This window comes from Chiroxiphia lanceolata, chromosome 6, assembly GCF_009829145.1.
Source record: "Chiroxiphia lanceolata isolate bChiLan1 chromosome 6, bChiLan1.pri, whole genome shotgun sequence".
Lineage (NCBI taxonomy): Eukaryota > Metazoa > Chordata > Aves > Passeriformes > Pipridae > Chiroxiphia > Chiroxiphia lanceolata.
In genome coordinates, this window is record NC_045642.1 from 29,924,758 (window position 1) to 29,951,420 (window position 26,663).

Here is a 26,663-nt window from a genome sequence, read left to right on the forward strand (position 1 = left end):
CAGGCCTAGGGTTTGCAGTTTAAAAGCTGGGGGGAAAGATGTACTTTTCATCAGTTATATAGGACTGGTATGACATTTGAAGAAATGTAAGATAATAGGTGATCCAGTACCGTTTCTAAACACTGCACTTAAATTTTAAATGTCAACTATTTCAGAGCACCTATAGTAAGGAATCTTGAAAATGTGGGGGTTTACTTTAAATTTTCCCAATTATGTTAGGCTTGAGCTTTTGTTTCTAAAGAAAATTTAAATCTTCAACCCAAAATTTAACCTTATTCTAATCCCACTCCAATAGTAGTGGGATTAGAGATTTTTAAATAGTGTTATAACCAGAAGAATAACTATGTAAGGATGACACATGTTTACTGCACAGATCAAATCTTCAGTTATTGAGTTAATTTTGACTATCAAAACATGTTAGAGAAAAATGTGTTTGACTTTTTTGGCTCTCAGTCTCCTAAAGCTAAGCATTGTGTTGGATGTAATACATCTTATATACTAAATACACTTGATTGTTAACCAAGCTGCAGGTATAGAATGCCATTTCTGCTGGAAAGGTACATGAAGAATTTGACATCTCAAATTAGCATACACCTGTCCAACAGCTGACACTAATTTACATAATAGGCAATCAGTCAAATAAAACTCGTCGATCATTTGAGGTCTTCAACAGATTTCCCATTAATCTCTACACTTAAAAAAAAAAAAAAAAAAATCTGATTGTAGTTCTAAGCACAGAAAGCAGCCAAATCCCTGATTGTACAGGAGGACACTCTTCCTATTTTTCATGGAGAGATATGACATTTCACCTGGGTCTCAACTGAAGGATGAAAAGCATGAGGGACAAACTCAAGAAAGATTGCTCTACTGCCACTGCTCAAATTAAAAGTGTAGCAGCAGCTCCTCTACTCTACCCTGCCATTACCATGTGTGAAATCAAACAGCAGCTAATATTCTAGCCATATAATTAAATATCTGCTCTCATCAAAATGTATTACAATATGAAAACATTAAAAGAGTAGTCTCTGACAAATGACTCTGCCTCTTAAGTTCCTGAGGGGAAAGAGAGGCCATTGTTTGGGTTTTTTCAGTACCTCACTGCACTAGAATCAGATTTCCAAGGAGATTTCCAAGACTTTAAACAAGTAAGCAGCATCCCTTTACAGCTATTTGACAAAGGAGGATCAAAGGGTTGTTAAAGATAAAATGGAAGTCAGAGAGAAATTGCATGCACATATATGACAGAGAACAGAGGCAAAGCAACAATTCTGTGATGTCAGAAACCAGTTTCTAAAAAGTTACACAAAGACATAATTTGCTGTGAGAGGCTTGGACAAGCACCTTGGACAAGCACTGGGCTGAGCACAGGAACAGCAACACTCAGACTAGCCTCTCACTGCTGTTCAGATGAAAAGTGACTCCTATCCCATCACAGATCCAAACAAATATTTCCTGGCTCCTTCCATAACAGAGAGGAGAAGGAAAGAAAAACATTACTCCTGCATTCAAAGCAATACTTCTGTGAGAGAAGAAAAAACATATTCAGTTTTTTAATGGTACTGCTGAGAGTATGGGCAGGCAGCAGAGCTACTGCCTGCACTCACAACACGAGGCAAGGCTCCAAATTCTGACTGCTCCAAGGTGCTCCTTGTAAACACTGTAAAAACAGTTAAATAAATAGTTCCAAGCCAGCAGGTCATCTAGTCTGAACCCATGGTGCAGAAGCCAGTGTCACACAGCCATTCTTCAATCAAGCCTTTTCTTTGCTCAAGCTATGAGGCTCAGCTAGCAAGTCCTCTGAACCCAATTTAGCACAACCAGCACACTGGCCCGACGGCTATTTATCTTAACTCTAAATAGTGATGCCTCTGTTCTGGTTTACGTATCTTGCTGTAATGCTTAGACCCTGGATCTGACTAAGAGTCCGCTGACTATTATCAGAAGCCTGCCTTACCTTTATATTTTTGGGAGCTATGAATCAGTCTGCATCTTATGTTTGAGCTTCTTTGCAACTGCAACCCTTTAAATAATTTTTGTCACTTTTTCTGATCTCTGCTCATATTTAATCCTTTACAAATGGTGCTGTGCAAATATTTCCACCAAGGCTTTATGCAGTACCCATCTCCCTCAAGTCTATGCACCATTCAAGAAATGCTTGCTCCACAGGAATTTCACTATTCATATAATCAGGGACAGAAATGATTTGAAGCAAAAAAATCTTAGCCATGGTCAAGGGCATTCCCATTAGACACAATAACACATATACTATTTTTAGTTCAGGAGAAGTGTACCTAAGAGAGGTTTTCTGCTTCTGACATAGAAGGAGACGTTTGGAAGTTAAGAATGATCTTACATTGTCACTTTCCCTAAGTATGTCCACTCCTGCTTTAAGATTGTTCCTTTGTTCTGTCAACTGGTACTTTGAAGAAATACCATGTATAACCAAAGTTCTTACCTCCTTACCCATTCATGGGTTGTCTTTAGCACAACATACAAATGAGAAACACAACGAAAGCTGCAGGAAGAAAGCAAGTGTTTAAGTAGAAGACAAACCTGCAGAGCAGTACTCACTGAAAGCTACAGCTACAGTCTTTTATAGAAGGAATGTCTTCATTAAAAAAAAGCCAGGACCATTTATCAATTAATGCCCAGATATTTTATGAACAGTTCCTTCAATTTAGCAAGACAGACTGTGTTCTTGCCTTCTGAAAGCAGAGGTTAAATCCTTAAGAGTTTAGTATTGCTAGAATATAAGCACTGAATAATGGAATAACACAGCATCCAGGGAATGTGGGACATGTCTACACAGTGCCTTGATGCATTAAGAAATTAGTTTTTGTAGTTCTGCCCAGCATCATGCTACATTAGACAATGCAGAGGAACAGACTTGGATCATGAAGTCTAAGGACTGAAAGGGTTCCCAAAATCTTTAGAAAGGGGATGTTTGTGGAACTCAGGAGAAAACAGAACTTTGTATGTGCATTAGCATAGTGCAGAATTAAACTATTGCTATGGACCATAATATAGATCGCTCTTTCCAAACAGACTTCTATTACCAGATGTGGGAGTGCTCTTGAAGCTATCTGATAATGGAGAACTGCTCTGATAGCCCACTCAATGATCCTGCCATAAGGTGACAGGTTTGACTGATGCACTCGCTTTAAAAGAAATCGCAGTGCTGCATCATAACTGCACCAGCAGCTGCATTTTGGGAACCCTAAACTCAAAGAAACTCTCCAAGGAGATTTGCTCTCAGCCACTTGTATGATGACTTGTGAGAAAAAGAAACCACAGCTAGACTTTGGAAGGTGGCAGCAAATAGCAAGACTTACCACAAAGTCCCACAAAACTACACCCCCAAGGCAGGATTAGCACTATTCATGTTCATATTAATCTGTCTGAAATGGATCCCGTTTAAAACCTCAGCAACCTTTTCTAAAAAACTGCTTGGGGGAAAACTATGAAGAATGCAAGTCTCTCTCAGCCCATGGCAACAAGCCCAATGGCACTAGGCAGCAAAAGAAAGTGTGCAGATTACCCACTAGAGCCTGTTGTTTATGAAGAACAGATCACAGCAGGTTAAGTGCAGCATGGAAAGGGAATGGCATTTATGCAAAATACAGCATAACAGCAAAAAGGCAAAAGTCTTGGGAACAGAAACTGGTTTTAGTCACGTCCAATTTCGCACAACGTTATGTGACCTCAGCTTTTACAATTAATCAAATTACTCATATCTAACAAACATTCTTATGTTGTGAATAACTCAAATTCTATCTGCCTGCTTGTATTACTGTGGGCTAAGTGCAGAGAGCTTTTGTTGTAGGAAGTAATATTCTCCATACAGTCTGAAATAAATAGCAATTCCAGAGCAATTAATCAGGTCTGCTGCCATTTACAGTCATCCTTTCATGCCTGCAATGCCACCTCTACTTCATGCTGCAAATCCATGTCACATTTTTAGATGTGTAAGCAGCACTAAAAAGGGATTTGATAAGATCTTTGCAATACACAAACTCAAAAATAAGGGAAGCAGCACACATGGTGCATAGGAGTTACAGTGAATTGACAAGTGTCTGCTCCTCTTAATGTTGTACACAAAACACATTATAACTAGTCATGCACAGGAAAACTGGCCAGCCAAGCAACAGAATCGATGGCAATACTCATTTTGGTCTAGATTTCACAGACAACGAAAAAGAAGACAGATTATACAAGTGTTTACAACACATAACGTTTCTCTAAGGGAGGGTTTAAATGCCAAATCTAGGTCTTTCCCTTCAGTCCCTCCACCCTTTCACCCTTGTTACCAATCTAAGTGTTGGGTCTCAGAGCCAGCTGCCCTGCAGGGAACCAGGAGCAGATAAGGTGAGCACAGTCTTCCCTCTGCAGCTGCTGCCCCATGTAGCACGTGCTGCTGCTCACAAGACAGCAGAGCAGCTATGTTCTCATCACCACCCTATGGCCCCAGCCAATTCGCAGTGGATCCAGCCCCAAATTTAGTTTTGAACTATCTACAATGCCAAGAGCTGGAAAGGGCAGACTTGAGCTGCTCTCAGAGGAACAGCCCTCACCTAGTGCTGCTTTCAGTGTTTACCCATAGAGATTGCAATTCAGTTTCTAATAAAGAGAATTACGACGAACTACAAAAGTAACAGTTCAATCTGGTTAAGGCCAAACAGGTTTTCTGAACATAGTTACCACTACCAAATGCTTCCACAAAGCTCATGCTTTTCACTCCTACAAAAATTTCAAGGATTTCCAACAATTAATTAATTAGATAAAAATTCAGATCTTTTTAACTCTGATGGCAAGGACAATAATGTGGGCCTGAACACCCACCACGTTCAGTAGGCTCTGCAAGACCTGAAAGCAAGTCATCCACATCTTGAGTGAGCACTGTAACAATTTAGACATTTGATATTCTAAATATATGCAGGTATCTTTTTTTTCACTCTGATCAGAATTTTTCTTTTACACAAAACACTTTTTCAAACTCAGTTACACAGAAAAGATGGGGGGAAGTTGTTGAAGAAATTTCCCCAACCTGCTCTATGTACAGGGTTTACACTGAAGCATGTGCCTCTGCTTAAGCTCTTGTTGGGATGGGAATTCCATGTTGAAGAGCAGGGTGGGTATTTCTCCTAGAAACTTTGTTGAGAGATACTGCTCTGTTGTGGACTTCCCAACCGAGATTTTGGAGTCCAGATGGAGCAACACTCAGAGTAATGAACTCGAATAAACTAACAGTCCAGAGCTGACTTCATCATAAGGCCTGAGGGACTTCAAGAACACAGCCTCCCTGTAGAGCAGAACCCAGGAGCATCGCTCCTCTGCACAAGAGATGCAGTATCCAAACCACCTCCACCAGATGAGAACTATTCATGAATTGCTGGAAGCAAAACTGTTTAGACTGTTCACCAAAATTCTAATTTTTATACACATCCTTTTAAAAAACAAAGTTTAATTAATTTGGACCAGGAGCTAAAGGAAATATTTGCCTCAAATGCAGGTTGAAACTAGTTAGCATTCTTGGACATTATTTTTTCATTTAAATCTTATGCAGGGAAAATGACCTTAAATGTTGCAATACAACTGATGAAGCTGGTTCATGAGGTATGTGCAATATAGGGTATTTTCACAATCCAAGGAACAATATGAATTTCAGTTAATTCCAGCTACAAAGAGATCAGAGGCTTCCTTCATCCTGGTAGATAAAACAAAAGCACTTCAGTGTTCACAGATAGAACTGAATGGAGGAAGAATGTGAAATATTGCTTGACTGCCAAATGAAAACACAATTTTTTTAAGCAGTTTCCTGCTGCCCCTCAACTGGCAACCAACAATAGCCAAAGAATGTACAGGAAAGAAGTCCAGCAACTGCTCACAATCCAGACATTGGTACCAACCTCCAAAATAAATCTGTCTGAAACAGCTTTATTAACTACACTATCAGTCCAGCTTATTAGGATAAAAATTTCACCTGCACCCCTACTTAACTCTCCAAGAGGTTGACAGACAGGTAATAGACATTTGAAAGTCAGCTTTCCTTCCTCCTTTTTTCTTGAACTATGAAGTTTAACACGGAACACTTTGCTGGCCCACAGTGCTAGGTTTTATAAGTATTTCCCTCCAGTGCCAACACAACCTGAGCAGCTCTACACAAAATCAAATTTCAACAACTGAAATTGTACTTTAACTGGAAGAAACTGCAGCCATCTTCTCTTACCCCCACCTTCACATGATGGTCCACAGCACACAAATATGATGTTGTTCCAAAGTAGCATGCAAAGTTGGCAGGATGGATAAAATTTTTCCCACTTCACCATTAAAAATCAAAACAAAACACTCCCACACATCAGATAATGTGAGGGTAAGGCTGAGGAAGGGAATAAAAATTTTTGGTGGGTTATCACACAAAAAAAAAAAAAAAAAAAAAATCTTTCCTCTCCTATTCCCCCAGGCATCACAAAATGTTTGAACCAAACCCAAAGCTCTTTGCCTTTCTCATCTTTTTTTAAGCCAATATTGATTCCATTTTGGGATATCTTCTACCTTCAAAAGACTTTGCAAACAATAACTTCTGTATCCTAAAATTTCTCTGAGGAACAAGATGTCTAGAGCAGGGCTAGATACATGGAAGCTAAGGCAAAAAAAAGTTCTGTGATTTACCTAGATTCACAAAAAAGAGGTCACAGGGTTGCAGGATTTTGGCTTTTGAAATGCATGCAAAACTGAGCAAACAGCACACCCCTCCTACCTGTCAGGAAACTCTGCATGAGCCATTTTTAACAGGCAGTTCAGTTAGCCCTGGGACACTACCCAATATGCCAGTGGTAACAGAAGCAAGTATCATTCTTCATTTCTACCCTGCTTTGGCAAACTTCAGCAAGTGAACAGTAAAGAGTCAAAAACTCAAACAAAGAAGTTTCATCTCTCTGCCAGACGTCCAAACTACGAAAGGGCACAGTACAAGAAGTATCCTGCAAAAGGAAGAAGCTGAAGAGATTACTTTTTTGCTGGAATAGATGAAGTACAGGTAACACCAGAATCAGCTGGATCCACCCTGTTGTAAGCCACAGCTCCCTTTACAGCTCCTCTTCATGGAAAAATTTACCTCCCCTGCAACTGTTTTTGTTTCTACACAATGCTGAAGGTTGATGCCATTTGTTTCTGTACTACATTTGAGCTGTATGCTACCGCATTTCTATTTGTCTTTAAGGTATTGTGACTGAATCAAACCTTCCATTTGGTTAAAGAAGTCTCCAGCTTTCAACATTTTCACCTGAGTAACTGAGTCAGGGTGTGAACCCATGCTGCTATCATCATTTGGCTCATGGCTTAACAGTGGATCTCCCACAGACACCTGAAGCCTGGCTGAAAGAAGCAAATAGAAATTTTACCTGAGTAAATGATCCATCCTCATTGCATTCTGGGATGAAGACTGCTTCCTGGGGCTTCTTTGCCTGTTCCAGTGCTTGAGCTCTCTCTAATCGACACTTGCTTTGGCCAGCATCTATGAAGAGAAACACAAAACCCACTTACATTGCAAACATCATTTGGCCCCTCCAAAAGCTACCAGATGCACCTAGCAGCTGTGGGGGAAAAAACTCCAAACAAATAAATAAAGCATAAAGGATCATTAGCTGCATGTTCACAAAGCAGATATCAAGTTAGCACTCATGATCTCAAAGACAAATATGAACCTAGACAATCATACTACAATCCAGTTAATGAAAAGCTGCCTAATTTCCTAGTCAATAGTTTTTATGGTCATCTAAGGACTCTGGAAGCTTCTTTCAACAAGTGCTAGAGCACAATGTCCATGCAGGGAGTTGTGTTTGTGTTCGCATTAACAGCCTGAAACTGGATGGCTGAGTATAAAGCAAGAATTTAGGCTCAGCAGTGAGCAGTGTGGAAGAAGGGATGACCCTACCAAAAATTCTTCTCTGAGCAACTCTCCCAATAAGATGCTAAAATAGCCAGTCACCCATTTGGACTTCCACCTTTGTGGAAGGTAAGGTAGACATACAGTTTCCTGTGCTTTCCTGAAACTCACCTTGTGCCTCCAGTCCCAATGCTTAAAGCCAGGTGTTCATTATAACTTTCTCATATCAGTTACTCACTTTGATGTCAAGAAAAAACATTGCTCTGCAAGCAGAGTCTGAAGGGGTTAAGATCTCAGCTCTTACTTCAGATGATGGCAGCGTGTAGCATGATGACCTTAACCCCTTCCAGGGCTAGCTCACTGTTGGAGTACACCCAGGTAAGTCTTACACTGATGACTGATGGGTCAAAGAGGAGAGTTCTGCCCGGTAGAGGATACAGATTGACTCAGTGTTTACATTCAAAAACATGAGGTCTAACAGTACTGCTGTTCAGTCTAGAAAGAGAAGGAAAAGAGCAAACATCTGTCTCCATGGCACTCTAACACAGGGACTAGGCACCTTCTTCCTTATCCCATGAATCCACTGACTAAAGACTTTCAGTGCAGAAACTGCAAAATTTGATCACCAGAATCTTTCAGCAGCACCATAAAGAGTGACCAAGACTGAATCCCCATTCCAAGCATGGAAATCATATTGGTTAGCAAAAAATTCCACTGGATCCCTGAAGTTCACATATTCTGCTTCACAGATCACACGAACTTCAATGACAGCATCACTAGTACCATCACTTAACTAGAAAGTCACTCTGGGTTCTTAGATCAACTGAATTCATACTGCATGGCTATAGAAGCAACTTCCATCTAAGTATAACTAGATATAGAAATCAATTACAATGCTGTAAATAGTTTTGATAAACGCATAGACCAAAGCTTTCAAGCTACATACTTTATTTACTGATGACTCAAGAGACTAAGTTTCCAGTTTGCCAACAGAGTTTAATTTTAAACATATCACATTACTCCCTACAAAGGATTTCACAAGGTTTACAAAATAATGAAAATCAAACCCTTCTCTCTGAAAAAAAGTAAGGATTCGTAGCAATAGTCTCATAGATGCCAGTCACTTTGGGACTGGGTTAGAAAGCAATAGTGCCTATATCAACTCTGCCACTGACTACTGAGTGACTACAAGTTGGTCATTTCACCTCCTTGTGACCTCATGTCACTTCTCATCCTATGTCACTCATCTTTGGACTAATTTGTTTGGGGTGTGCTTGCAAAATACCCTTAGCACATGGAGCTTTGATCTCAGGTGGACCTATTAAGTACCTGTACTAAGAGCAAGGTTGTTACAGAATGAAAAGACTTGAATAGAATTTACACTGTATTTAGAGAAGCAGTATTTATTTTTCTAGTTCTCCATGAAATAAGCTGTGATATGGAATTTCCTTTTCCACTGCTTGCCAAAGCGACCAGATGATCAGACCTTGTTTGCACATCTCCAGTGGAGGACAGTCCTGCAAACTGACCCTTTGTCAAAGGGGCAACTATGTGCTCTTTCTTTCAGATGAAAGGGAAGCACTGGCAATGTTGTTAATTGTAACACTTATCACCTGCAGATCTCCCATTCAAGCTTAAGAGTAATCTATCTCGGCATTACAGAGGACATTATTACAAAACCAAATGGTGTGATTGCACCTTCTGTTTCATAGCTAGCTGCTCTACTGAAAACAGTTTCAACTTCTGCTTCACAGGAGACAACTAAGTAGCATTTAAAAAAAAAAATCAGCATAGATTATGCAGATGTGCACCTGTAAGGAAAAAAACGTGAATTTCTTACATGACAACCAAAGCACAAGTTCCCAAATGAAAATGTTTTGTAGTTTCTTCATCTGAGGATACAAGACTGCAGACAGACATACCTCACTCCTCTCCTGAACATAAAACATAAGCATAAAGCACTTCCACATAGCATCTACTTTAGTGGTGGCACACTCACAACTACATGACCAAAACTGGATGCTTCAGCACAGAGCTGGTAAGAACAAACATTTTGTGATATCCCCTGTAGTACAAATACATTAAGAGTCCAGGCAGAAGGGAGACTAACCAAGATCTTTGACCAGTTTCTCTAATGAACAGAGAAACATGCATATTATCAAGCCCTGACTGTAAAAAGAAGATAATAAAACATGTGACCGTGGCTCTCCTGGCAATTTTAACTGACATTTATAGTTTAAACTCTCTACTACCACCCAGCAGACCATACTTCATAACACACCACCACTACACCAGAGCGTTTAAGAGCTTATCGTTGCTCTTTTGCAATTCAACCCTTGGCTCAAGTGATGACTTCAGAAATCGCTGCTGAAGTACAAAGACAGACAATTTTTCTCCTGTGCATGAGCACTCGGGACTGATTACGTTTTCCATCCCCCCCTCATAGATTCCCAAAGGTTGTGCCAGTCCTTTTACAGCCTTGATTTGGAGCAATCACCTATATGCCATGCTGAGTGGAGAGGTGTGTGCATATGGCTATCTTTTTCATCCATCTTCCACAGTTCAGTTCCAGTAAAAGCAGCGCCTTTAATATCAACATTTACCAGTTTGGTTTTAGAAGGACTGCCAATCCTTCTCTTCCTCACTTTATGGGCTAGTACTTTTATACTGTTTGCATCAACATGTGATTTCAGTGGTATGATTTCACCTTGCTATTTTTGCTTTGTTAATAAGAAAATGTAAAATAATGCATAAGTGCCACTGTTAAAAAGTAGCTGCCAAATAGATCTCCCCAAATAAGATGCATAACAAATTTTACTAAAGCCTGATCTTATGATGGTAGGTTCATATACCCTACTCTGCATTTTGATGGCTTACTTCAAGTGTTTCAGCATTTTTTACTTCTCTCTTTTTAAAAATGTTCTCTGGAATATCAGACATCATGCCTATAAAACAGAGTGGCATTAATGCATTCCAGTTTCACAGCCCAGACAGACTATATTGGACATTCTTCCCCCCCATTACATTAGGTGAAAAACCAAAACAGGATGACTTCCTTTGAAAGCAGACCTGCTTAATTTTACTTTATCTTCAATCTTGGGACAGATTTACTGTAGCTAAGAAAGCTGCCTTTTAAAGAAAACTAATTCTCAAGCTGACACAGTTGGCAACTAGGAGATTGTTAACTACAAGTGATGTTTTTGATATCCCTGGCCTAGTCTGCAGAACACAGGTGCACATAATTTTGGGTTTTGCAATGAAGTTGGCTAGTTACCATACTTGATCTTATCCATGAACAGTTTATTCAGACACAACTACCGTGTCAGTGCACTCTTGAATAGGCCCCAAGAATTCCAGCATCCTCTCTTCGACAGGCAAAAGCAGTATTGACATCACCCAGCATCATAGTATAAAGACCCAAGCTATCCTAATAACACCAGGTAAAACATCTCCAGACATCTGCATAACACTAGCAGCAAACTGACACAATGCAACCACAGAAATTTATCTATTTAAACTATCTATTTAATTTTAATTCTACTATGTTTGTATCAAAAGCTCAAAGGGCAAAAATTTATCCAAGCTGTTTTTTAACTATTTCTAGTTCCATTAGGTAACTGTCTTACATGCAAGCCAGGTCCCCAGCAGGCAAGAAGTTCCAGCTACACTGAAGTCAGCAGATTCATACCCATTTTCTTCAGCCAATTTGCATAAAAAAAGCAAAAACGGAACCTGAGCAAACTGCAAAAACATGCCCATCTGTTCTACTGGGTATCAATAATTCTTCACTCTCCTCACTGTCAGAGTCCTACACCTGGAATTACCAACTTCTCTCACACACACAGAACGGTACAGGTTGGAAGAGACCACTGGAGGTCATCTGGTCCAACCTCAACAAGGGTCCCCTGGAGCACACTACTCAGGATTGTGTCCAGATGGCTTTTCGATATCTCCAGGGAAGGAGACTCTACAATGTCTCCAGGTAACTGTTCCAGTGTTCAATTACCTTCACAGTAAAAATGTTCTTCCTCATGTACAGGTGGAACTTTCTATGTTCCAGTTTCTGCCCATTGCCTCTTGTCCTATTGCTTGGCACCACCAAGAAAAACCTGGCTCCATCATTTGACACCCTCCTTATATATTGTTGAGATCCCTCTCACTCACATCTTCTCCAGGATAAACAGGCCCAGCTCCCTCAGCCTTTCCTCACAAGTGAGATGCTTCAGTCACCTACTCATTTTCACAGCCCTTCTCTGGACTCATTCTAGGAGCTCTACATCCTTCTTAAACTGGAGAGCTCAGAACTGGACACAGCACTCGATATGTGGCCTCAGTAGGGCTGAGTAGAGAGGCAGGATCACTTCCCTTGACCTGCTAGCAGTGCTCTTCCTAGTGCATCTCAGGATACCGTTGGCCTTCTTGGCCACAAGGGCACACCGCTGGATCATGGACAGCTTGTTGCTTACCAGGACCCTCCAGGTCCTTCTCTGCAGAGTTGCTTTCCAGCAGGTCAGCCCTCAGCCTGTACTGGTGCATGGGGTTATTCTTCCCCAGGTGCAGGACTCCACACTTTGTTGAATTTCAAAAGGTTCCACTCTTCCCATCCCTTCAACCTCCAACAAGTCGAGATCATTCTGAAGAGCTGCACAGCACTCTGGAGCCACTCCTCCCAGCTTTGTGTCATCAGCGAACTTGCTGGAGGCACTCTGCCCCTTCATCCAATTCATTGATGAATAGATTAAACAATACTGAGGTCAGTATTGATCCCTGGGCAACACCACCAGTGACAGGCCTCCAGTGCACTCTGTACCACTGATTATGACCCTCTGGGATCTGTTGTTCAGCCAGTTCTCAAACCACCTCACTGTCCACACATCCAGTCCACACTTCCTGAGTGTCAAAAGCCTTGCTGAAGTCCAGGTGGATGAATCCACTACTCTTCCCTCATCTATCCAGCCTGTTGTCCAACCGTAGAAGGTAACCTGGTTGGTTAACCATGACTTCCCCATCCATGCTGACTACTTCTGATCATCACCTTTTCTACCTTTCATGCTGATGTTCTTTGCTCCTTCTTTGATATTCACATACCATTTCTACTCCAGAGCTCCCTAATTTACTTGGAGTATGCATAAAAACATGCCTAAATTTACCAAGTGATTGAAAGTGACATTTTAGATTTTACTGACTAACTGCTGCCAAGGAGGGACACACTTATTCATAGTCAAGGGAGAATAAAATAAGTTCAAAGATAAAACACATGGATCTAGCAAGCAGACTAAGTGATTTCAAAATGTCATCTCCCATCCAACAAAAATAGTAGGTAGAGGAGAAAGATTATCTTCAAACAACCCATCAGTCGTCAGGAGGAGACCTGTTTTTCCAGAACATTAGCTAGAAGTTGCATTCATCTCCTGTGTCCCAGGACAAAAGCTGAAGACCTGTTAAAATTTCCACCACTAATTTACAGATAGATTCACTCTACGCAGTGACTTGTGATTTACGAACAAGCTCTGTACCAGCAGACTTTCCAAATCAACCACTATAAATCTAATGGGAAGGTTTTAGAACACTCCTACACTGGGGTTTTTTGTAATTAAATAAGTCAAACAAGTTCCTAGAAACCAACCAGTTAACACAGAACTTAAATGTGTTCTAAGTCACAGATATCCAATATAACTATCACTGCATAAATGAGTCTTGGCCAATTGTCATGATTAACAAGTATTCATGCTTCATCCTTGCAAAGTTTAGAGGTATAACTCTTATTTGACATCAGATCTTATGATGCCTTCTGACAAAAGACGCAGGTAGAATTCCTTGTCTGTGTATTTTACACACAGCTATACCATCTGGAATATTCTATACAGTCTCATCAGTGAGGCTCCAGTTGTCATGGATGCCACAGTTTGATCACTTTAAGCTACTCCTAACTTCTAACCCTTTGTGATGTGTGAGTGAGGGTTTGAAAGGAGTTCAGATAATTTAGCACTGAAGGAATTTCACTGAAAAGCAGGTGAGAAAGCTAGCAAGGGATGAGGGCTAGATAAGGGTTATAGTTCCCAAAGAGCTGGCAAGATTTCATCTTTAAAGGTCCTTAATTTCTTCAGAGAGAGCAGAGCATCAAGTTGAATCAAAAAAGTTTGTTCTCACTATGGAAACCATTCTATTTTCCTTGGCACAAGCACAGTTCAAGTCATTGGTATATGACATTGGAAGCCTATCGTAATCTGGGGTGCAGAACCATGCCTTTCTGTCTGCAATATACTTTTTCTTTTACTTATTTCAGCTACCTATTGTTTTCCCCCCTTAGAGAGGGAAACACAAGTTATAAATGCTCATTTCATAAGGGTAAGTTCTCGGGTACAGTACCTGTCACAACTTCATGTGACTGAGCTCAGTGGCTCATGGGATCCCTTACAGTTCTATGGGAGTTCTCCTGTAGAGCATCTCTGTCATCCAGGAGGAATAAAGGCTGCCCAGGGTAAATGTGGTGCCCTACTACAGTAGAAGGTGCTTGAACCCTGTTAGTGATACCTTCCTTTAGCATGGACATACCACATTTCAGATCTCATGTTTCAAGCAACTGAACAGTGCCAGTTCATATACCAATATCAACCATAGAGTTGCTTATCTAAGCCACTCTGTTCAAGGGATGAAAGCAAACCAGGACTCCTACTGAACAGCTTCTTACTGTGATACTCAAAAAGGCATCGCTTGCAAGAACAGTCCAACTAGTTCTTGTGCACTGGGAAGAAAGCTTCTGAGTTTCCAGTACTCAGAAAGCAGCCTAATTCAAAGGCCTTTATCTATGCTATGTGAGAAGTTGCCATAAACCAACCCAGCAGCTGTGACCAAAAAAAAAAAAAAATCATACAAGTAAGCTTTTTTCTAATGAGAAACTGTTTATAAGAGTATTTGACATCATGCTCATAATTCACCTGAAGTCTGTCAATATATTGAAAAGGGATTTTATTTTAGATCAAGGAATTTCAAAGATACATTTTTACAACAGTAAAAAAAACAAAAGCCAGGCTTAAATGCATGCCTATTTATCCTTTCACATGGATTTTAATTAATTCCTTCTGTCACTTTAACCAAGTGTTAAAAACATCTGTACCATCTGCCCTGTAAGTCAACTGTGTTCTCAAATGGACTCTACTTGATTTTTCACTTCACTGCAGAAGCAAACCATTTGTGTGATGAGACACCAATATTCCTTTAAAAAGTTTTAACTTCATCTTTAGATTATGCTGAAGAGCTGAACTGAGGGACAGTATTCACACTTTTAAGTAGATGAACAACAGCAAACAGGCAAAACAAAGCCTCGTAAAGCCTTGCATGCACTGTCTTAATTAGCTCAGCACAGAAAGGCTGTGTACGTCCAAAAAGGGATTAGACATTTAGTGTGCATCACACGTTCTTCCCCACCCCATATTCCTATCAGTCAAAGGTATCCTGGTTCCTCACCAGCACAGGTAGCAAGGAAGAAGACTGCTTTCAGGATTTGATTTCACACTTCCATTCAGCCAGTTGCTTCTGTCTGCAGATACGTATTTCAGCCCTTTTTCAGTGATGTCCACGTCTCCTTTGCCGTCTTTCATTGATAATTCAGCCAGCTCTTACTCTGCTGCCTAAATTCAGACTCAGATACCCATCCTCACATGAAAGCACAGTTTCAAATCAGATTATTCACAGAGTAAACTCAAGGGTCTAAGAATCCAGTTTCTTACAAGATAGGTTTCCCAGTCCTCCTCTCAGAGGTATCTGAAATCCACCTACCTTTGCACCGGCCACGATGTGTCACACTCAGACTTGACTCACGGCATTTGGCTCTCTGGTAGTCGCACATGGACTCGTATGTTCTGCCGTCAGAGGCACACAGGGGTTTGGACTGGGACCTGGAGCAATGCAGGTTACACTGAGGGTCTCTGTCGCGGTCGCTTATTAAAAACTGAAGGAAGTGAAAAAAGGAGGGAGAAAAAAAAAATTGTTGTTTTGTTTGGTTTCCCAGAACAGAGCATGGTCTATTTTTTTTTTTTATGACAATAACAATATGGTCTATAATGCATTTTAAGCTGCCTACCAAAGCTGACTTTGCCTGAAGGGAACTTTAAATGAAACACGTACATCTTTTAAAAAAATCAAGGGTCTTTGCCATTCCATTTTCTTTAATAAAACTAAAACATTACTCACTCTGCCTCACCTCTAAAAACATAAGATGTGCAAAGCCAAACACAACCCACACGGGAAAGGCAATACTGAGTCATAACAGCCCAACTTGCCTAGTGCCCTGCCACAAACAGTATCTGGTATTAGATAATTTTAGTCTGAGACATAAGACACTTATCATCAAGGACAGAGGAACCCAAATAACCTATCAAGATTGGCCTCAGTAGTTGAGCCACACATGTGGCCAGCTTTATATCACCAGATATTTGGTTTTTAAAGCATTGCTTATATCATCTGTGGATATCACATACAAGGCCATACCTGCACATTCCCAAAGCCACCTTTTGTTCCTTCCTGATGACATCCAGAACAGCTGACAGCTGCATTCCATGCATCCCACAATTTAATTACACACTACATGAAAACCTGTCCTTTCAGAAATTTAAATTTATTATCTTTTTGAATACTTCTTCTTCCTGAAAATTCTATTAGGATGTATCCCATTTTGTATAAATGTGGCACTCCTTGTCAGTCTCCTAATTTGAACAATCCCAACCTCCCAATTTCTCACCCAGACCGCTTCCTCCATATCACGATCACTATTGTCTTCATTCTCTGAAGACAGCTTGGCTTCTGCCTCATTTTTGGAAATAGGGAAACCCACAATGCACATGAATGGGTCCCCCTCTTCTGTCTGCTTGTTTCCTGCAAATCCCAACATCTCATCTGCTGTACCCTCAGCTCTACTCTGAGTTGCCTAGAGGGACACCCCAGCCTCTTTCCCAAGTGTTTATTGTCTTCCTGAGGATCCCAACTGACAGCCTTCTTTCCATAAACACCAGCACAAAGTTTTGGCAAGACATGATAATAGCAGCCTGTCCTGGGTTACACAAAATTCTGGTATCCATCTTTCCTTTTCTTTTTTCTCCAAATATGCCTTTTTGGCTTTTTGGTGTTTTGGCATCTTCAAAGAGACTGAACTGCTGTGATTAATGACTCAAATATTCAACCACCTGCAGTGACCGCCCAGGTGCTGTCAGAGACTGGACTATTGGTGCTTGTGGCTCAATCAGCAGCAGCTTCCACTCTGACAACCACCACTTCGACTGACAAACATTGAAATTGCAACAACCAAGTCTAGTTGTTGGATGTAATTAGTGTCTTTCAGGTCCTCCCAGTTGGCGGGGGGGTCCGCAGCCCTTCTCTGACTGCCTGTACCAGCACTGCAGCCTCACTCCAGCCCCACCCAAGCATCTGCAGGTACCAACTCCTAGCTATCTGCCATTTCCTGCTAGCGCTGACTCTCTGACTGTTCCTGCCAGGTTTTCCAGGCTTGAGATAAGTGAACCATATGGAAGGACGGCCATTCTGTCTCTGTCCTGTGGTCAGAGGTGTTTTTTCCAGGTGGGGGAAGCCGGCCACCATCTCAATTTGGTCCGGTGGGCAGGGCTTGGGAAGTTTCTCCTCATCAGTTGGTTTAACCCAGTTTTAACAGTATTGTTATTAGCATTCTTCTTCATAAAGAATTATTTGCTCTCTTTTTCTCTCTCTCTCTCTGTTGGAGAAACCAGGGGTATTGAATCCGAGGAAGACTTCTGTCTGAGGTCTCCATCCCTCCAAATTGTCTCAAACTGAGACAGCCCTTTTCACTTTCCATGCTACTTCTTTTAGTGGTTTAACTATTACCCCAACCCAAACATCTGCTCACAGAAAGATTTCAGGGGACTCTTCAAAGAAGTTACACGAGGATTAAGCAAAGAAAAGGGAAGTTAAACCTGCCTTGCATTTCCTTTTCTCTAGCTTCCATTTCTAAAACCTCTCACAAGCCTGGGGGCACCAGAACTGCTCTCTAACACACTGATATCCAGTTTGCTGTCAAAGCAGTTATGAGCTCAGCAGCTCAGAGCTGGCTGGCAAGTGGGCATTGACTGACACCCTGCCTGCATGCACAAAGCCACAGCTCCCCAAGTGTGTTGATAGCTGGATGCCTTACAGGGAAGTGTGAGTCATTGCCATAATCACCTTGGTGTTACAGTTTCCTACAAAGCTGTCTACTCAATGCTTGGAGGTTAAAGCTGTTGAAAAAACACTGCCTGAAGTCTAGTTTGGGTTGGTTTTTAACCACTCTGAGAACATGCATCTCTGAAATTTGGTTGTTCGTTTGGTTTTTTTATATTAAAAAAAAATTCTTCACCCCCTTTCTCCCCCCCAATTAAATGAAAAGCAATTGAGAAGTTTCATACTTCTCAAAAGTAAACAAGGTTTGCCTTTTTTTTTTTTTTTAATTTTGGTGGGGCAAACATTTTTCAAAATCTCATCTGTCAGAGACTCGCCAAAATTTGTAGCAGCATAGTGTTTTTAAAATGTTTTGTTCCTTTTCTGCAACACTTTCTAACCAGGTAACACTTGTTCCAAATGGGAAATTGGAAAATTTAACCCTTTAAAAAGGCAATTTTATTTGGTTTATAGAGACCTGGACTAGACTATAAAAAACACTGTAAAGCTGGACCAGATTTTTTTCTTTTTAAGGGCTGGATTATCACAAGTTAGCTTGGAATTGCTCTGGCTACAGTAATGTCTTTCTGTAGTCCCCAAAATGCAATGTTCACCAGTGACTGTGAAAACACAGCAAACAGCAGCAGACTGAAGATGCTGAAGCTTTTTCCCAGCACATGATGTCAGGGATCCTGAAAGACTCAAGGCTTTTCATCTGCCTGTATGAATAAACAGACTTAAGAGCAGAGCTGCCTGGTAGGATAGTATGGCGCACATGCAACAATTAAATATTCAATTTAACACAGAAGCCATTCTGGTTTAGAAGGAACACACATATCTTCCAAGCTGAGGGCTTGAGCTACTGGTATGAAACTTTTCACAAATTGTGTCAGAAGCTGAGTTCCACAGATCCGAGTTATCCAGAGGTGCAATGAAAAAGCTAGAACACTGGTTCTCAGCATCAAACCATATTATCAACTTATTGAAAGTCATCTTGTATCAAGAAAACTCACTTAAGCCTTCCACAGCCTGTACAAAAGCACTTAGTATAGAGGGACCTTGGGCACCAGGAACACCCCTTCTTCCAGAAAGGGCATCTCTGAAGAACAAAGGGTTATTCTCGGGGCTGACAAACAAGTTAAACCTAAGGCTGTGGAAGAGCTTTCCTCAGGTGCCTCCCTGCAGATAGAGAAACACCTCGACATTGATTAATTATGAGGGCCTGAGGAAACATGTAGAGCACCCCAGTGCAGGCCATGAAGTTCTTGCCTGCCCAAATTCAGCCAAGAATCATGTTATTACCAAAAAAAAAAAAAAAAAAAAAAATCAAAGCCTTTTTAGCATTTGTAATTTGGATTACAGTAGGGAGCCCACACAGCATGTTAGGTGCTTTCCAGACACTGAAGATGCCACACCTGCCTTGCCAAAAAGTTTATGGTTTACGTAGTTGCACAAGATAGTGCTTGTTTTGTTCAGGGAAATTGTAACTGTATAAGTCTGCATTAATTTCAAGACCAATCCAGGATCACGCCTGTCTGTTTGGGGTTCTTCTCATGCAAGCAAACAGCCCTGCCAGAAAGGCCAGCAATACCTCCAGGAGATCCGAAGGGCTTCAAAAACTCACCCTTACAGTAGGACACCTGCTTCACTGTAGCTCACAGCCCATGTCTTTGCTCAGCAGCCCTGCCACCTTTCAGATAGATTTTACTATCTGTTTCTTTGTCCCATCTCTAGCTGGTAAGAGTTGATGCTACAGAAGTGATGACCAATACAGACTATCCAGAGACATTTATATACTATTTTGAGTGTACATCCCCTCCCACCCAGCACAGAAAGTCTTCCTTTTAGCATTTTGCCTGTTTGAGAGCATGACATCTGCCCTCCTTCATAGGCAACCTCAGCTACGTGAAGAAAAACCTAGGATGAATGTCAAAATGTATCTGCCATGGGGACTCCTTGGATCTATAATTTCAACAGTTAGGACTACAATCTTTACATTACTTCTCCCCAGTTTTTTATTCCTACTTCAAGCAAGCAGGCATCGCTTTTCAAAGAACACAGCCCTGCTCCAGAAAAGCACCTTGGTCACTGCAGGAGGTACTGCTAAGCCAGGCTGAGGGCTGTGAGCAACTGTGCACAAGTTACCCTAATGCCTGGCTACCCACCCTCCCCAGACAAAGTCGAGGCAGTAACATGAGTCTCTGGTCCCTTCAGGGGAAGACTGGCAAGGTATATATTCTGCCTTTAACACCAGATGTCCTATGGTGACCCCTGAAGCTCAAATCAGAGCTTGATGCCCTAACAGCTTCAGGACACACACACAGACAGGCTTTGCAAATAACAGAATCACCACTCACAGAGCAGTGCTTGGTGCTCTACACAACAGACACACAACATGAGCAGACACGGGACTCAGGGGAAAAGTAACTCTGCAAATTGTGCAGCACCAGTAGATTTCCAAGCTTCATCTAGAAAGAAGAACCAAACAAACAAGCCACCACCACAAAAAACAACCCACAAACACAAAACCCCACAAAACCTAGAAGGACTGATCTATTTTAAAACCAGGAAAAAGTTAAAATTGACCAGATTGCAAATGGGGTCCCCGGAATGTAGACTCAATACTAAAATAAAGTGTAAGTAACACTAGTATTAAGCAACAGTATTGTATTCTTGTAGCATTTGTTTACACTAAGGGAATCTGCACAGCTCCTATACCAGTCAGTTTGAGTCCCTGCCCTAAAAAGCTTCCAGTTCAACACAGCTCTCAGAGCATCTTTTTAATGTCAAGTGTTCTATCTGTATAAGGACACAAACCTCCTCCTTTAGCAAGTACATTTCACAGGTGCTTGCAGTAACCACTTTCTAAACTGCTTTCTGCTTCTTCAGACTTGAAAAGAAAACGGAAAGATAAGAGGTCAGAATGAAGTTAACTTTGCCAACAAAGCAATCTGTTCTTTTTCTCCACACCTCAACACCACTGCTGACAAACAACAAACACTGATTAAAGGGTTTTTAATGCCTGTGAAGGAAAGCAGACTCCCTGCAGCTGCACAGCAGCTGGGAACACTTGGGTTATTTAGCAGAGAAAGGTCTGACCCCACAAGTGAAAATGAGCTTGGTGGTCACTCATTCTGTTCACCATCTGGGTACATTATAAGAACAAACAGAACAGCACAGCCCTTTGTGACGGAGGGAACGAGAAAGAGCCAAGGCATTGTAGTACCACAGTAACATGCTTTAGCATGGCTTCAGGGAAAAGAGGGAGGAAGGGACACAAATGACATGAACGTGAGAAAGTGGAAGTCTATTGAGAAACAAATCTAGAAGAAAGAGTTCACTACAGATCAAAACAGAGGTGTCTCTGCTATTTAGCAGCTTTGCTTCCAATCAGCACCGAAGAGTGCTGCTGCCTAACAAAACTGAAATGGAGAAAACAGCACATGTTTTACTCCTGTTTTGGCAGATTTCAAGTTTGCAGACCTTTAGAATACATTTTGGGAAAGAGTGATTGATCTAGGTATAATCAGATCACCCACTCTGACTCTAAGCACTCAGACTGGCCTGACTTAAGTACAAAGGCAAGTCCTTCCCAGGAATACCATACCACTTCATACATTAATGGAAAGTATAAACTTCTGGGCATTCTTTTGCTGTCAGAAAGAAGCATTTCACATTTTTATGCCTTAGTTTCAGGCTCCAAACTGGTGCAACCAGCCATTCTGGAGGCAGAGCTGGAACAATGTCCCAGTTTTAATCACGGCTAGATTCTCAACCCCACAGTGGGTTGCCAACAGGGCACAAGGACTTCACCTTTTGACCACTGGTTTTGACTGCAGGGCACAAGGACTTCAACTTTGACCACTGGTTTTGGACTTCAGTCAAGTTTCCTGCCACAGAACCATAAGTCTAGCATGCCTCACAGGGTCAAAGATCCTATTCTAAGCTAGAGACCCAAAACACCTGGCTTCTAGGAACACAAAGAAGACACTTTGAAATCCTTAAAAACTCTGTCAGAGAAAGGACTGTCAGGGCTTGCAGTCTCACATGTGCAGAAAGATATCAACCAGCCAGAGTCACCACAACTTGAACATCTGACCAGGCTGTCCAGCCTCTATCCTGAAAGTGCCCACACAGCCTCAGAACCTATCAAATGAAAAAAGGCTTTTGAAGTGAGCTTCCGGGAAAGTCCGTCATGTGTTTTGTGGAAGGGGGAAGAAGAGATCAATCTATTTAATATACCCTTTTTTGGGCATGCTCACAAGTTTGTACTTCACTGGCATCTGGATTACTTTGTCTTAAAATCACATTCTTAAACCAAAGTTTCTCAAAGTCCTGCATCTTAACAAGTTCCAGTCCTTGTGTGGGTTTTTCTAGCATCCTACAGTTTTATACTAAGACTTAAGGTATTCCCAACAGATTTTAGATGGGCACAGCACTTTCCTCAGGCAGAAGGTACTTACAAGAATGGTATTATAATACTTTTATTCCTCCATTCATCCATCCCTCCTGCAAAGTGAGGAGTCTAGCCTAAGTTAAAGCACCACTTATGTTTCAACCCCAGGCTCACAGCTGTGCAAGTAAGAATGGGTTTGAAGTACACAGCCTGTGCTTGAGGCACAGGCTGGGCAAACATATGGGATCACACTGCAGAGCCAGTAAACTCTAGATTCATTTGCATTAGTTGAATTCAAGACAGTTTTTGATCTTATAGGCTAGAAACCTCTTTTTTCTACCATGATTCTCCCTTTCCCCACACTATCCTCCCTTGATCTTTGTTTTGTGCAAGCCACTTCTATTGGGTTTGACTGAGCTGGAGTTCATTTCCCCATATAGCCCTCACAGTGCTGTGCTTTGCTTTGGTAGCTAGAAGGGTGTTGATAACACACTGGTGTTTTGGCTCCTGCTGCGCACAGCATCAGCACTGTAACATTCCTTCCACAGTCGAGGGCAAGATCCTGGGAGGGGACACAGGTAAGCCAGCTGACCCAAACTGACCAAAGGGATATTCCATACCATATGATGTCGGCTCGAATATAAAAGCTAAGGCAAGGAGCAGGAAGGCAGGCATTCCTTGTCTCCAATGGCTGCCTGCTAAGGAACCGTTGCATGTGCTGAAGCCCTGCTTCTCGGGAGTGGCTGACCATCGCTGCTGATGGGAAGTAGAGAATAAACCTTGTTATTTTCCGCTTTGCTTTTGTGCACACAAGCTTCCACTTTGTTTTTGCTTTAAATAAACTGCCTTATCCCAACCCACGAGTTGTTTTTCCACCTTACTCTCTCCCCTGTCCAGCTAGGAAGTGGAGTGATAGAGCAGCTGGGTGGGCACTTGGCATCCACCACACCACTACAATGAAGGACAGCACTTAATTATTGTGCTTCACCTGTTAGATGACTTCTAGCTAAGAAATATGCTTGGTTTTCTTCACAAACTGACCACCAAACATGATGCTGCAGCTGTGCTCTGCTCTTAGATGAGGTACTTGATCTAGAAAAGCTGCCTAATGGAGTATTTCAAGTGCCCACCAAGGGTTCAGGAGAAACCTTAGATTTGGACCTCATCCCAGAGCAGTTCTCTGGGCTTTTTGTTGCTATGATTTTGTTTTTTGTAGGAAAAAAAAAAAAAAAAAAAGTATTGCAGTCAGGGAGTGAACTTTTAAAATTTATCTTTTTGCTTTTGAGGTGCAAGTTTATGCAAGAGATTAACTACAGTGGGCTTGTGGAAAAGAAAATGCCAGAGACATCAAGGAAAAGAAGTTAATTTCAGATTTTAAAATAATCCCTTTTCCACACAATTTTTATCCACATGCCTGTATCACCTTTATAAAAATGTAACTTCAATTTTGTAAATCTCAAGTTTAAGCATTTTGTAAGTTGTACCACAGATCAGTATACCAATCATCTGAACAGAGGAGGAAACCAAAACTCAAACACAAAACAGAATTTTCATCTTAAGTCTCACATTTCTAACACACAACTTCTAAACCTTTCTAGTAATTTTGGTGGTATTAATGTAAATACTGATTTAATTCCTTTGAAATAATTAATTCAGCTTCTGTCAAAGCTCACTCTCCTACTCAGATTGTTCACGCAGCAAAGGTGACATGTAAGCCTAGAACAAACTTGAGATTAAATTTAATTTGTCAAACACATTGACAAGACAAAGCATGTTTAATTTGGACTATTTCTTCTCTTTACCTTTGCTACTATACATGTTGAACCAGATAGAAAACCCAAATGTTAGAGCAGAGAGGCAATGAACTTCTCCCAAGAAAAATTCCATTGATATATGTAGTAGGTTGACCTTGGATGGACACGAAGTGCCCACCCACCTCTCTATCACTCCCCTTTCCCACCAGAAAAGAGGAGAAAGAATAAGATGGAAAACTACTCTGTGGGTTGGGATAAAGCAGTTTACTAAAGCAAAAGCAAAAGCTTGCACATGCAAAAAGCAAAGCAGAAAATAACAAGGTTTAGGTTTATTCTCTACTTCCCATCAGCAGCGATGGTCAGCCACTCCCGAGAAGCAGGGCTTCAGCACATGCAACGGTTCCTTAGCAGGCAGCCATTGGAGACAAGGAATGCCTGCCTTCCTGCTCCTTGCCTTAGCTTTTATATTCGAGCCGACATCATATGGTATGGAATATCCCTTTGGTCAGTTTGGGTCAGCTGGCTTACCTGTGTCCCCTCCCAGGATCTTGCCCTCGACTGTGGAAGGAATGTTACAGTGCTGATGCTGTGCGCAGCAGGAGCCAAAACACCAGTGTGTTATCAACACCCTTCTAGCTACCAAAGCAAAGCACAGCACTGTGAGGGCTATATGGGGAAATGAACTCCAGCTCAGCCAGACCCAATGCAATATAAAATGTGGAATCTTGGCTTCAGTCAATTGTATTGTTTAATAACATGATCTGGTTTAAGGAATCCTGTGCTTATTCAGCATAACTCAAAAAACCAAACTAAAAACATCCTTCTGTGTAATTTATGCTAAGGTAATCTCTGAGTAACCATAACCCCCACTTCAGTTTGTTAAAATAATTGAGGCTGTGCATCTCCCCTGGCAAATGTAGCAGGATTACAACTTTGTGCTGTCATTAGGTGAGAAGTCAGCTATTTCATTGTAATGGGATATGTTTTTCTCAAATGAAGATCTCAGAAAAGCAGAAGGGTTGAAGTAATACCAGGTGTATATTTCAACAAAGGACAGTATCTCAAGCAGGATTTCCAGAAATAGCCATCCCTGTGTTTACACAAGTGTTAGCACACTAAATGCTTTAAACCATTGCATTTTAACCCATTGCACACTATTGGCCCCAATTCTCTTGAATCATGGAGGAGGTTGAAATACATACTTTCTTACCCTCCAATGTATAAACCACAAAAAGTCAGTTCCAGGCTTTGTACAGTTCCGTGCACTGATATGGGAAGTCTAGTCACTTACAGAAAGTGGCTATGAAATAACACTTTCTTGACCCTATTGCCCCCCTTGTACTACTTTTAGTAGGACTGGCTACGCAGTCAGCCTAGGAAACCTTCTTCCCCATTTACTTGGAGTACTGCAGACACAATGGGGAAGCTGTGGGGCCATCACTTCTGAGCTCTTGAAGTGTTAGAAGATGGAAGTTTACCTAATTAGATCTGGCTGCATAATTCACAGTAATCATAGAATGGCTTGAGTTGAAAGGGACCTTAAATAACCTCTAGTTCCTACTCCCCTGCCATAGGCAGGGACACCTTACACTAAACCAAGTTGCTCCAAGCCCCACCCAACCTGGTCTTAAACACTTCCAGAATGGGGCATCCACAACTTCTCTGGATAACCTGTTTCAGCGCTTCACCACCCTCACAGCAAAGAAATTCTTCCTAATATCTAATCTAAACCTGTTGTCAGTTTGGATGCATTCCTCCTTGTCCTGTCAGACTCTTCTATATGCTTTTCTAAATAGTCTCTCTCCATCTTTCTTGTAGGTTCCCTTCCACCTATATTTAGTTTCCCCTCTGCCTATATTTAGTTTCTTCCTAATAATTCCACTAGAACCTTTCTGCAACCTGTCTTGAATTTGTCTTAAAATTTCTACTAGTGCAAGTCCGCCAGCATTACAGTAATACTGTTCACTATGCTGTAACAAACAGCACAACGCTTCCTTGTTCCAAAAGGCAGAAGAGTCTTTATAAGCCTTCACACGAGTCTTTGCTGTGTGCTGTGGGGATACACATAAACTGCAAGCATGTGTGATGACAACCGAGTTTTGCTGGAGCATTCTTAAACGAATAATCTGATGAAGTACAAATTCTGTTGATTTTCCATCAGTAGCCTGATAGGTATAACAGGCTTCCTTTTAAATCCAACCCCCCGAAAACTTGTCATCATCACCTGACATCAATTTATTCAGACCTCCTTCTCTTAAGCACCTTCTCATGCTGTCTTTCAAGAACTCAAAGAACTTTGCCCTTTACTTCCACAGCATTATGCTGAAGAGCTGGGCACCTACTTTAAATGGAGTCTCCAAGTCAGCTGACAAGCTTTCCAAACACCCCAAACTGACAAGATAAAACCCACATCTTCTCCCCCCATCACCCATTCTTCACAATAAGACAAAACTTCCTATACATG

The 26,663-nt window shown here is 41.3% G+C and overlaps 1 protein-coding gene across 9 annotated transcripts in view; it reads right to left on the bottom strand.

Annotated features, from left to right (window-relative positions):
• Positions 1-26,663, bottom strand: part of SMOC1 (SPARC related modular calcium binding 1) — a 134,912-nt gene that overhangs the window by 74,880 nt on the left and 33,369 nt on the right. For all 9 annotated transcript variants that reach the window (XM_032691788.1, XM_032691785.1, XM_032691784.1 and 6 more), the window contains exons 2-3: positions 15,665-15,836; positions 7,401-7,513 (exon numbers count right to left, since the gene is read on the bottom strand). In XM_032691788.1, coding sequence (XP_032547679.1) covers positions 7,401-7,513; positions 15,665-15,836 — 285 coding nt within the window. The remainder of the gene's footprint in view (positions 1-7,400; positions 7,514-15,664; positions 15,837-26,663) is intronic.